At 41.5% G+C, this 12,105-nt stretch overlaps 1 protein-coding gene across 1 annotated transcript; it reads right to left on the reverse strand.

Annotated features, from left to right (window-relative positions):
- Nucleotides 1-1,553: 1,553 nt before the first annotated feature.
- Nucleotides 1,554-11,708, reverse strand: LOC111240132 (myosin-7-like). The gene is made up of 37 exons (XM_022770121.1): nt 11,517-11,708; nt 11,286-11,429; nt 11,042-11,198; nt 10,882-10,909; nt 10,676-10,781; nt 10,496-10,588; nt 10,349-10,412; nt 10,164-10,262; nt 9,967-10,070; nt 9,730-9,868; nt 9,539-9,657; nt 9,281-9,430; nt 8,993-9,163; nt 8,591-8,900; nt 8,384-8,463; nt 8,060-8,265; nt 7,852-7,975; nt 7,612-7,748; nt 7,270-7,525; nt 6,936-7,178; nt 6,156-6,332; nt 5,920-6,065; nt 5,388-5,478; nt 4,904-5,293; nt 4,668-4,794; nt 4,468-4,586; nt 4,193-4,389; nt 3,933-4,116; nt 3,693-3,858; nt 3,476-3,600; nt 3,088-3,396; nt 2,789-2,992; nt 2,394-2,690; nt 2,216-2,320; nt 2,002-2,097; nt 1,769-1,915; nt 1,554-1,574 (listed from the first exon to the last, which is right to left on the reverse strand). The coding sequence occupies exons 1-37, from the start codon at nt 11,700-11,702 to the stop codon at nt 1,554-1,556; spliced, it is 5,817 nt and encodes a 1,938-aa protein (XP_022625842.1). The 5' UTR covers nt 11,703-11,708.
- Between the last annotated feature and the right edge of the window lie 397 nt (nt 11,709-12,105).

The raw sequence follows: 12,105 nt of genomic DNA on the forward strand, positions 1-12,105 counted from the left end.
AAACGGACACATTTTATGATGTAGGCCGAAAATGAACTTCCCCTCCTTATAACACCAGCAGCCGCCACTGGAAGCACTGACTGCATACAGTGGAATTCATTGACAGAAAACAGACAGTACTAAATTATGCCAACTACTGAACCAAATAACCAGCAGTCTCAACAGCAACTATATAAACTGTAACCTCCTGGATGTGTTATTTTAAAACTGGTTGTTAGACACACGCCCCGCGAGTGGGGATTGAGGAAGTGATGTCGCATGCGTCGGCGCAGTGCGACCTGATGAAGTGAGACACAGGAAACAGAAATACTGCAAAATAATAACTCGACTAAACGAGTTGAAATGACGTTATAACATTTCGTCTCGTTTTAGTCAACGAAAATGAAGAGACATTTTAGCAGTTTTTATTTTGTAAACCACATTTAGTCTTGTTTTTATTCGTCAACAATATTGCATTATATATTTAATTATAGTTATCGTCACATGACCAGCATTTACGTTGCGTCTTGTCTTCGTCACGTGATAAAAGTTCGTTGACGAAGATATTTAGTCATAATTTTCGTTGACGAAAGCAACACTACTTGGGTGATGTCACAAAGTGTGTGTGTGACTGCCACGTGTGCTTTGGTGACCTTTTTTATATTTTCTTTTGGTTGGGTCCTCCTGCCCTCACTAGCTCCTTTCCCACCAGTAGGCCTCAGCCCCTGATTAGGCTCCCTTCCCCTTTTTGATATGAATGGTAATTTTTAAACGAATATCTTTGTAATAAAGTGCACCTTTTTTGTAATAACTTGGAACCACGTCTCTTGCCTCTTGAGTATCCGAACCTTTGTGTCTTAATGGTGATATATGAAAGGTAAATAATTCTTTGGGTGAAATTCCCAAAGTGGCGTTGTCTGGCAACCTGTTGGGCTCGTAAGGGTGTAACGCCCATCTAACCTTATTACCCTAAACCCTTGAAAGTGTAGGCAGAAGTGTAACGGCTCAATTTATTAAGAGACCCTCCGCTCGCCACACTAAGAAAATTGGCTAACATTATAGCTACCTCCTCCATCCCACAAGTGAATCTACATCATTAACAAATGCCTTACCTTTTCCTGTGGGCGTTTTTCTTGTTCAGTTTTCTTTTATCTTTTTCCTGCACCAGAGGGATATGTCCTTTTTGATGCCATGATACCACTACTAACACTGTTTCTCTCCTCACTGACGTGACGTGCAGCTGTCAGTCATCCCATCATACCTGTCGGCAGACGTCACTCATTGCATGACAGCCTAATGATGAATTTGACTTGATTACACCACAAACACAGGCCACAGCCTCCCTATCATTGCAGCTTAGTTTTTTTTGTTTTGTTTTTTGTTGTTTTTGTTTTTTTTAAATGTTCTACATTAAATTTTTGCACATATAAGTGCTTCACTAAACACACCAGGAGGCTTTGCTGGAAAAGACTGATCACCAGGCGGAGATTTGGACTTTAGTAATTCTTTATTCTGCTTACTTAGAGTTTTAAACCAGTTTAATGCAAAGTCTTTGAAAGTTCCAGCTGACAGCTTCACTCTCCATCATGTCCCTTCTGTGTGAAAGACAATAAATGACAATTATTAGGTGTTTCATCATTTCATTGACAGTGCTCTTGTGTATGCAAAGAAAAAAAATGCAATGGATGAATTGTGCATTGTACTCCAGTACAGGGTGTATCCTGTGTTGATCACTACATAACTGTACGACTTTACAAAGTTAAAGGAAAAAAGCACAAATGTATGAAACTGCATCACTGACCTTGGATCCAGCATCACGGCTCTTGACTCTCATCTTGTTGACCTGTGACTCAGCAATGTCAGCCCTCTCCTCCGCCTCATCCAGCTCATGTGACAGTTTACGGAGCTTGGTGAGATTACTGTTCGCTTGTTCCTCCTATTAAATCATGTATTTTGGTTAAGTATTTAAAGAACTGGGCAGCAAGACATCAACCTGTAATATCAGAAAACACCTGTACTTACAGCCTCCTCTGCAGCTCTCTTGTAAGATTTCACCTTCAGCTGCAGTTTGTCTACCAGGTCCTGCAGACGGGCCAGATTTTTCCGGTCCTCCTCAGTCTTCAGAGTTAATAAACAGAATGAGTTATCCACTTATATTCACAACTGGTACAAGTACATACTGGTAGAGGGAACATGAATGGATCGAAGGAGATTACAGTACATAATTACAATATACCTGATAGGTAAGCTCCTTGATGCGCCTCTCATATTTACGGACTCCTTTCACAGAGTCACTGCCCTTCTTTAGCTCAGCTTCCACCTCAGCTTCCAGTTCCCTCACCTATGAAATCGATGTCACAGTGTCACAGAGTCCAAGCATCATATATACATCTGAACAAATCTGTATCACTTACCCTGGCTTCCAGTTTCTGGACCTGCTTCTTTCCACCTTTCATGGCTATTTGCTCAGCTTCATCCAGACGATGTTGCAGGTCTTTGATGGTTTGCTCCATGTTTTTCTTCATACGCTCCAGGTGAGCACTGGTGTCCTGCTCCTTCTTCAGCTCCTCCGCCATCATGGCAGCATCAGTAATGGCCTTCTTGGCCTTCTCCTCAGCATTTCTGCACTCCTGCACAGCCTCCTCCACCTCATTCTGAAACTGAGTGGAGTCTCCCTCCAGCTTCTTCTTCTGGTTCAGTAGGCTGGTGTTCTGTTGGGAGGGTTAAGGAACATTAGTATGCAATATTATAAACTTATTTGGGTACGCTGGCAAACTATAATACAATGATTACAAAACTGTTTACGTACCTGGGAGTGCAGCAGTTGAACTCTCTCACTGACATCCAGCAGTTCCTGCTCAGCCAGTTTACGACCTCTCTCAGTTTGCTCCACCAGAGACCTCAGCTCATCAAGTTCAGCCTGCAGCAGGTTGTTACGTCTCTCCACAATTGCAATGTTCTCCTTCAGATCATCATTGGCACGGAGAGCATCATCCAGCTGCAGCTGGGAGTCCTGTCAAAAGAGAAAATCAAATTCTTTCTGTGACTAAAAGGTCAAAGAAAACAATGCATAAAGACGTCCCATCACTGTTAGGACTTAGGACTTACCTTCAGATGAGTATGGACTCCCTTGAGCTGCTTCTGAGCCTCTGCTGCCTGCCTATTAGCCTGGCTCAGCTGGATCTCCATCTCATTGAGGTCTCCCTCCATCTTTTTCTTAATCCTGAGAGATTCATTTCTGCTGCGAGTCTCAGCCTCCAGGGAGCTCTGCAGAGTGTCTACCACTCTCTGATGGTTACGCTTGGCCTGCTCCATCTCCTCGTCCTTCTCAGCCAACTTACGGTCAATGTCAGCCTTCACCTGGTTGAACTCAAGCTGAGCACGCAGGATCTTACCCTCCTCATGCTCCAAAGAGCCCTGGAAGAAGTCTCTTCTATTAATATGCTTATATTTTAACAATACTAGATATATTGATATCAAAAGTATACTTGTGGACCTCAGCTTCTTCCAGAGCTGCTTGTATCTCAGCCTTCTCCTGCTCCAGCTGTTTACGGACCTTCTCCAGCTCGTGGATGCTTTTTCCTCCCTCACCAAGTTGTTCAGTCAAGTCAGAAATTTCCTCTGTTTGTGGCATATCCATTTATTTTATTACTCTCCCAACCTCCCTACTGGACTCTCTATATGTTAAAAGTCATGTTTTCACATCTTCCTACCTTGGAGATTCTTGTTTTCTCGTTTCATGGTCTCCAGATGATCCAGAGATTCTTCATAAGAGTTCTTCAGTTTGAAGAGGTCAGTGCTGAGAGTACGAGCCTCTTTCTGGGCACTTTCCAGCTCAGTCTGGGACTCCTCATACTTCTGCTTCCACTCAGCAAGAACCTAGTTAAACAATAATCAGAATTAGATTTACTCTATATTAATTAATCCATTCACAATTTTCTTTCTCATATTACCTTGTCAAAATTTCTCTGTTTCTTGTCCAGAGCTGCAGCAGCAGCATTGGATCTCTCCACATCCACCATGAGATCCTCAATCTCACCCTGGAGCCTATGTTTGGTTTTCTCCAGGGAGGAACATTTAGCATTAACAGCCTCCACAGCTTCTTCTGCATCTTGCAGACGCTGGGCCAGTTTCTTCCTATTTGAGAAAAGACTTGTCACAACTGTTCTCCATATTTCTAAAATAATGGCAAAGAGGAAACAGATGTTCTTACTTTGCATCTTCCAACTCCTCAGTCCTCTGGATGGCATCAGTCTCATACTTGGTTCTCCACTGAGCCACCTCAGAGTTGGCCTTGGACATGTTGCGCTGAAGCTCAGCTTTGGCCTCCTGCTCCTCCTCAAACTGCTCCCTCAAGAGATCACAGTCATGGCGAGCAGACTGCACTGCATGGGCAAGTGCATTCTTGGCCTGTAAGGGGATAGTCCAAGCTACTGTGAAATCATGTACTATCCATCTGGAAACTGTATTTATGGTAATTTAAGTTACCTTGACTTCTTCCTCTAGCTGTCTCTTGAGGTCTTCAATCTGCTGAGTGTAAGACTGCTTCCCTCTGGTCAGCTGGGAGACCAAGGAGTCCTTCTCCTCCAACTGTCTGGCAAGCTCACCTTTTGTTAAAGAAGAAAATTATCCTTTTTTTCTTAATTATATATTCTACTGTATTTCAAAGATTCAAAGAACCGTCTTACCATTCTCAGTTTGAAGCTTTGCTTTCTGCATGGTGAAATCATTTATGATACGCTGGCCTTCATCACTTTTAGTCCTCAATTCACTCAATTGATCTTCAAGAGTGCGACACATTTTCTCCAAGTTAGTCTGAAAATAAAACAAAACTTAACACATTTGAAGGAACTCTTTCACTCAGACATCTTTAACCATGGAATAAAACTGACATCATACTTTTCAGTCTGTACTCCATACTCACCTTGGACTTGACAATCTGCTCCATGTTGGAGACCACATCATCCAACTCCAGTCTGAGTTCACTCTTCTCTTTCTCCAACTTCTGTTTCACTCTTTGCAGGTTGTCAATCTGCTCTCCAAGGTCGGCCACACTGTCTGCATTCTTTTTTCTCAGTGCAGCAGCAGTGGCTTCATGCTGCAGAGTGGCCTCTTCAAGGTCTCTGCGCATCTTCTGAAACTCAGCCTCTCTCTTCTTGTTCATCTCAATCTGGGCAGCAGTGGCTCCTCCAGCCTCCTCCAGCCTCTCACTGATCTCCTCCAGCTCTCTGGCCAAGTCAGCCCTCTGTTTCTCCACCTTGCCACGGGCAGCTCGTTCTGCCTCCAGCTCTTCCTCCAGCTCTTCAATGCGAGCCTAAGATGTACAATTTCCATTAAGTATGCAGAGTGACAAGCACAACAATGTCATTTAAATGAGAAAAATGAAGGCTGTGTTAATGTCAGCTGACCTGTAGCTCCTTCAGTTTCTTTTGAAGTTGGGCCCCCAGTGCTTGTTCATCTTCAATCTTGCTGAGAAGTTGACTGATCTCAAAGTCCTTTCTGTTAACAGAAGATATATATTCAGCAAATTATTCCTACATGAGATTTTTCTGACCTTTCATTGGGCAACGCTATTGCCAAACTATAACATCAGTATTAGGTGAATCTGGAAACCCCAGATTACATTCAATTACATTCCATGTTTTTAAAATTCTTGCCTTCTACACTGTCTACCCATGGCAACTATTAAATGATTAAAGAGATAAAAAAGACTGGTTTTAAACTATGGTTAAGGTGAGGAACTGAAAACTTTGCGTAAAGGAAGGGCTATTTCATGGTTAGGGTTACAGTGAAAATTAACTGTAGCTCTGTGACAGGGCAGGAATTCTGGATGTGCTACACATCCATCCACCGCCCCAGTCTTGGGGGTCACACTGTATCCTGCACTAGCAATGTACATTGGCATTGCGTGTCAGTTGTGAGGTGGAAGAGGAAACTTACTTCTTCAGCTTCTCTTCTAGTTGCTGCTTGTCGTTCTCCAGGTCCATTAGGCTCTCCTGGCTCAACTTCAGATCTCCTTCCAGTTTCCTCTTTGCTCTCTCAAGGTCCATCCTCACCTTCTTCTCTTGTTCTAAAGAACCTTCAAGCTATTTCAAAGCATGGAAAACAGATTTACTATATAATACCTCAGACATTACTGTTATCAAGCCTAGATTCTGATGAATTTATGAGATTACATCATCGACTTGCTGCTCCAGCTTAGCTTTAGCCTTGGTCAGAGTGTTGACTTTGTCCTCCTCACTCTGCAGGTCATCCAGCGTTTGCTGATGAGCCTCCTGAAGAGCTTTCTTCTCTTTGGTCAACTTGGCAATGATTTCATCCAAAGCTGCCATCTCTTCAGTCAGGTTTTTAACCTTAAAAACAAATTACCAAGATGATGTTACATCAGGAATACAGAAACATTCTTCATGAATACATATTAAACTTCATTATTAATACTTAAAAACCTGTAGTAACTGATTTTCTGACAATGTCAGCACTCCACTGACATGATGAACTTTTTAGCAAACAGTTGTTTATTTACACATCCCACAGACAAAGAGTTAAGTTATTCATATGTAGTCATATCTGGCCACCTGTTGAATGTAAACCAAATATTCCCTCACTCTGTTTTGGTATCCACCAATTCCTCTCTTTAGCTGCTGAATACTCTATTGTGTTCACCAGCTAGTCTCTAACTCTCTGTCAGCTGTTTGTTGCTTGTGGGTAGCTTGTTTTATGTTTATTGGAGAATTCTGCTGAAAAGAGCTGTTTTCTGCTACTGGAAACAACACCATGTGAGTGGTGAGAGTTAACCAAAACAATAAAGTCGTGGACCATAAAACCAAAAAATAATGAGCTCAAAGATGCAAAACTGAACTGCAGATAATTCTCGTGGGTTTTTCTCTATGATAGACCCCTTTTACATGACACATAATCTCTTTTTCTCATAAAAACATTGTTAATAGTTTAATTACCTTGTTTTCAGTGGCATGCTTTTCCTTTTCCACTTTAGCCAGAGTCAGTTCCAGATCATCAATGTCCTTCTTGAGTTCTGAACACTCATCCTCCAGCTTCCTCTTCTTGGCAGTAAGCTCTGCATTCATCTCCTCTTCATCCTCCAGTCTTTCTGTCAGCTCTTTGGCTTTGGCCTCAAGCTGGATCTTGCTCTTGATCAAACCCTCACAGCGCTCCTCAGCATCTACAAGATTGTCTTGTTCCTGCAGACAGTGGATTTATCAAATGTTGTTGTTCATCACACTTTTAAGTAAATCCTTGCAAGTTTTAGGTAAACTGAATTACTGATCTTACTGATTGGACTTGGAGCTGCAGGTCGTTCTTCTCTTGAAGAAGGGTGACCATCTTTTCCTCCAGCTCTTTTTTGCGGGCTTCAGATTTAGCATATGCCTCTTTAAGCTTCATGAACTCCTCCTTCATGTTTGCCATCTCCTTCTCAGTCTCAGCTGATTTCAGCAGTGGTTTGATCTTGAAGTACATCTTCATCCAGGGCCAATTCTTGACTCCCATGAAGGCACGTACATTCCACTGGATTACCAGTAAGGCATCCCTGTGGATGACATCAATAAGGTTGAATTAATTTTTTGGAATACTTTTCCCTTTTTTACAGTAAATATAAGGGGGTTTAGAACCAACCTGCGCTCAACAATCTTCTGGAACTCAATCCTAGCGAGTATCCCTCTGGCTCTCGCTTGAATTCCAGTGATGATGAGAGCGAGACGATCATCTCTCATCTCCTCAAGAACACCCAGCAGTCCAGCTTTGAAGAACACCTGTTATTGACAGAATTTATGGTTTTTCATAACTTCTCCAAAGCACAGTTATTGATTCCAACATTTCAACCCTGCTCTTTTTACTTAATAAAGAAACAGAAACCTTTGTGTGACCCAGTTTATAATGTTCGTGGTCAATATCCAGAGAACCCAGCAATTTTTCTGCTGCTTTCTTGTTGTCAATGAACTGTCCCTCAGGGATAGAACTGGGATTAAGGATACGGTATCTGAAATAAGGACAAATATACAAAAATCATAACAATATTTTGATCATAAGGGGATTGTTAATGTAGAATAATTTTTTGCAGTACCTTTGTTTGAAGTCTCCATACTGAATCCTGTTGGGGAATCCCTTCCTGCAGATCCTGATGCCTTCCAGCACACCGTTACAACGCAGCTGGTGCATCACCAGAGGATTCTCCATGGCCCCAGGAGTCTTGGTCTCATTGGGGATGATGCAGCGTACAAAGTGTGGATGAGTTGACCTGAGATTGGTCATCAGTTTGTTCAGGTTCTCCTGTAATAGTCAAAAAACAATAAATATATGCAATGTCATTCATCTTTTGTTTCCTTCAAGGACAAACCAAATACAGAAGTGTAAAAAGTTAGTTCATTTTCATCAAAAGTTAATTCACCCTGTGCAGTGCAGACACAGTCTGGAAGGAAGAACCTTTCTTCTTTCCACCCTTTCCTCCCTTGCCTCCTGCATCTTGGGCTATAGAAAATGTTAAAAGACCAAATGTTAAAAGACCAAAGACCATTGATACATATCCATATTAATCAAGAGGTTTTATGGTATTTTAAAGTTTTAACCTTTAAAAAATGTGACTGTAGAAATTTACCTGAATCTGCTCCAGCATAGCCCATGAAAAGATTTGACAACACCTTGAGGGCAGATTTCTGGAAGAGTCCCACCACAGTCTCATTCAGTGGGTCTTTGTTCTTCTCCAGCCAGTTAGTGATGTTGTAATCAACAGTACCAGCATAATGAACCAGGGAGAAATGAGCCTCTGGTTTCCCCTTAACAATCCTGGGTTTCTGGAAGTTTGGACTTTTACCCAGGTGGTTGTCATACAGCTTGGACTTGAAGGATGAATCAGTGGCTTTGGGGAACATGCACTCCTCTTCAAGGATGGACATGATGCCCATGGGCTTGAGGAACAGTAAGATGACAGCTGATCAAAATGTACAGACTTGATACAGTTCTGAAGATTGTTATGATCCGTAAGTTTGAAAGCACCAACCTTCTCAATGAGTTCAATGCAGGCTGCCAAGTCCATACCAAAGTCAATGAATTCCCATACAATCCCCTCTTTCTTGTACTCCTCTTGCTCCAACACAAACATGTGGTGGTTGAAGAACTGCTGCAGTTTCTCATTCGTGTAGTTGATACACAGCTGCTCAAAGGTGTTGAACTGTACATTCAAGGAAATATTTGAGAGAGAAGATAATAGTTTGCCTGTTTCCATGTTCTTTCTCTCAAAGATAGAGCTGATTTCATGCAGCATGTTCATTTAATCTCTGACACTCACATCAAAGATCTCAAATCCAGCGATGTCCAGTACACCAATGAAGTACTGGCGAGGTTGTTTGGTATCCAGAGACTGGTTGATTCTCACGACCATCCACAAGAACATTTTCTCATACACTGACTTGGACAGTGCACCAATAGAGTAATACACCTGTTTTATCAATTAAAACAGAGAGTTGATTACATTTTGTTTGATTTTAGCACTATGCATCCCTAAGGCATGCATCTGCATTAACAAATCTTGGCCACAAGGACTCACCTGCTGAACACTTTGTCCTTTGGTCACCCACTCGTTTCCAACTTTGACCCTTGGGTGACACAGGCCTTTGATAAGGTCAGCAGAGTTCAGGCCCATCAGATACGCAACTTTGTCCACATCTGCAACAGTGCAATTAAATTTTCAGATTCTAGAGTTTTTGGAATGATAAGAGTTGTGGAAGCCTCTCTTACCTTCAGTGCCATCAGCCTCTGCCTGCTCCTCTCTTTGCTTCTGCTTAAACTTCATATTGCCAAAGTGCATTATGGCTCCAATCAGCTTGTAGATGCTGTTCTTCTCCTCTTGGGTGAAGCCCAGGACATCAAAAGCTTCCTTTAACAAAATAAAATTTTCATCATAAATTCCAAAATATATTCAAGGCACTGTTGTCAGTTCTTCATGAAGACAGTCCTGTTCAGTGTGTTCCTTACATCAGTTGCCATTAACTCTTCTGCATCATTAATTGAAGCAACAGTGATCTCTCCTTGGGAGATGTAACAATAGTCATAGGGGTTGTTTGTTATGAGCAGCATCTCTGAAAAGAAAATTTAATTGTAAAATGAGATTTGTTTTTGTAAATGTCATGTGTCATCTACATCAAATTAATGAATAGATGATTTGTTCTCACCCAGCAGTTCTGGTTTCCTCTGGGACAGAATCTGGTAGAAGATGTGGTAGTCTCTCTCAGCCTTTAGCTGATAAGTGACACGAGATTTCTCCAGAAGATCTGACAACATATTGGTGTTAGGACGAGTTCTTGAGCTGTTAGAAATCTTTTCCTAACTTTCATTTATATATGTTCTGTGTGCTTACAAGTTTCAATATCAGCTGAAGACAGTTTGCCACTGACTCCAAAATGGATTCGAATGAATTTACCCTGTAATGAGAATAAGTTGTTTGATGTCATTAACATAACACAGTCTAATTGACAGTTTGGTCCTTCGAAATGACCAAACTTACAAATCTGGAGGAGTTGTCATTTCTGATGGTTTTGGCATTTCCAAAAGCCTCCAGAGCAGGGTTGGCCTGGATGATTTGATCCTCTAGGGTGCCCTGTGGATTAATGGATGCCAAAATTTAGGCTCTAAAGTTCAAAACTTCATCTTTTATTCTTATCATAATATGAACAGTGAAACAAACCTTCTTATCCTGACCACCATCCTTCTTTCCAGAAACAGCTGCAATGCTTGCAAAGTACTGGATGACTCTCTTGGTGTTCACAGTCTTTCCTGCACCAGATTCCCCACTGGGGATGAAAAACACTCAACGTTACATCTGAACATTTTGTAAAAACATAACCTCTAGTCTTATATGCGAAACACATATGATGTTTAAGAATTACTCACGTGATGAGGATAGACTGATTTTCTCTGTCTGCAAAATTTAAGACAATGTTCAGTGTTAGGGCAGTTTTATTTAAAAGCTTAGATGCTATCAGGATGTTAGAGTTTATTAAAACAAAGGGTTGCATTAGAGACGTCATGTTATACAAATATCTCAACATACCTGCCAGCATGTACTGGTAGGCGTTGTCAGAGATGGAGTAGATGTGAGGAGGAGCTTCACTTCTCTTCTTTCCTCTGTAAGCGGTGACCACAGCCTTATCGTACACTGGTAGCCACTTGTAGGGGTTGACAGTCACACAGAACAGCCCTGAGTAGGTCTGTAGACAAAGATACACACAACAAGTCTTTTTTTATTGCAGGTTGTGTACAGTGGAGAAATCTGTAGGTTTGTGGTCATTACTCACATAGATCATCCATGCTGCATAACGCTCTTTGAGGTTAAACAGCACAGCAGGTTCATGGAGGAAGGTGAACATCGCCATGTCCTCAATTTTATCAAACTTTGGTGGGTTCTGAGGGTGGACATCTGCCTCCTTCACAGTTACTGTCTACAATCAGACATACATGTTAACTGTGTTGTTGGGTTCAGTACTCTAGCTGTAGATAACGATGACACAATTGTGTTTGCACTATACCTTCCCCCATTCAGTTTCAACAGTGACTTTGTCACCGTCTCTGCTGGTGACTGTGGCTTTAACGTACTCCACCTCAGGGTCAGGCACAAAACACTGCCTCTTCATGTCGAAGGGTCGAGTCTGGGCCTCCAGACGCTCCTTCTCTGACTTTCTCAGGAAGGGAGCGGCAGACCCAAATTCCGCCATAATGGCATCACTTGACATGGTGGAACCTATGCAGTAAAAATTATATAGACTTAATATATACTTTACATGTGTACAAAACAAGATTTATGCTTAAACTGGTCAAATGTTTTTCTTAATGAGCACTGAAACTCATTCCAGAATTCACAGTAAGTACTGGCATTTGAATGATGATACACAGTAGATCAATATCATTTACTTTATTTATCAATATTTGGCAAGATGAATTCTATATATCTGTTGTGAATTATACAGAAACACCTTATAAATATTTAAAAGTTAAATCAAAAACATCAAAAAGATGTAATAAAGAATATCATCCTCTATTAAAAATCTCCCCCACAGTACTCACCCTTAGGCTGTCTGGTACCGTAATGTCCCAGGTCTCCAGCCTTCTTTATAAAGG

The sequence above is a fragment of the Seriola dumerili genome, unplaced genomic scaffold (genome assembly GCF_002260705.1).
Source record: "Seriola dumerili isolate Sdu_G_001 unplaced genomic scaffold, Sdu_1.0 BDQW01012297.1, whole genome shotgun sequence".
Lineage (NCBI taxonomy): Eukaryota > Metazoa > Chordata > Actinopteri > Carangiformes > Carangidae > Seriola > Seriola dumerili.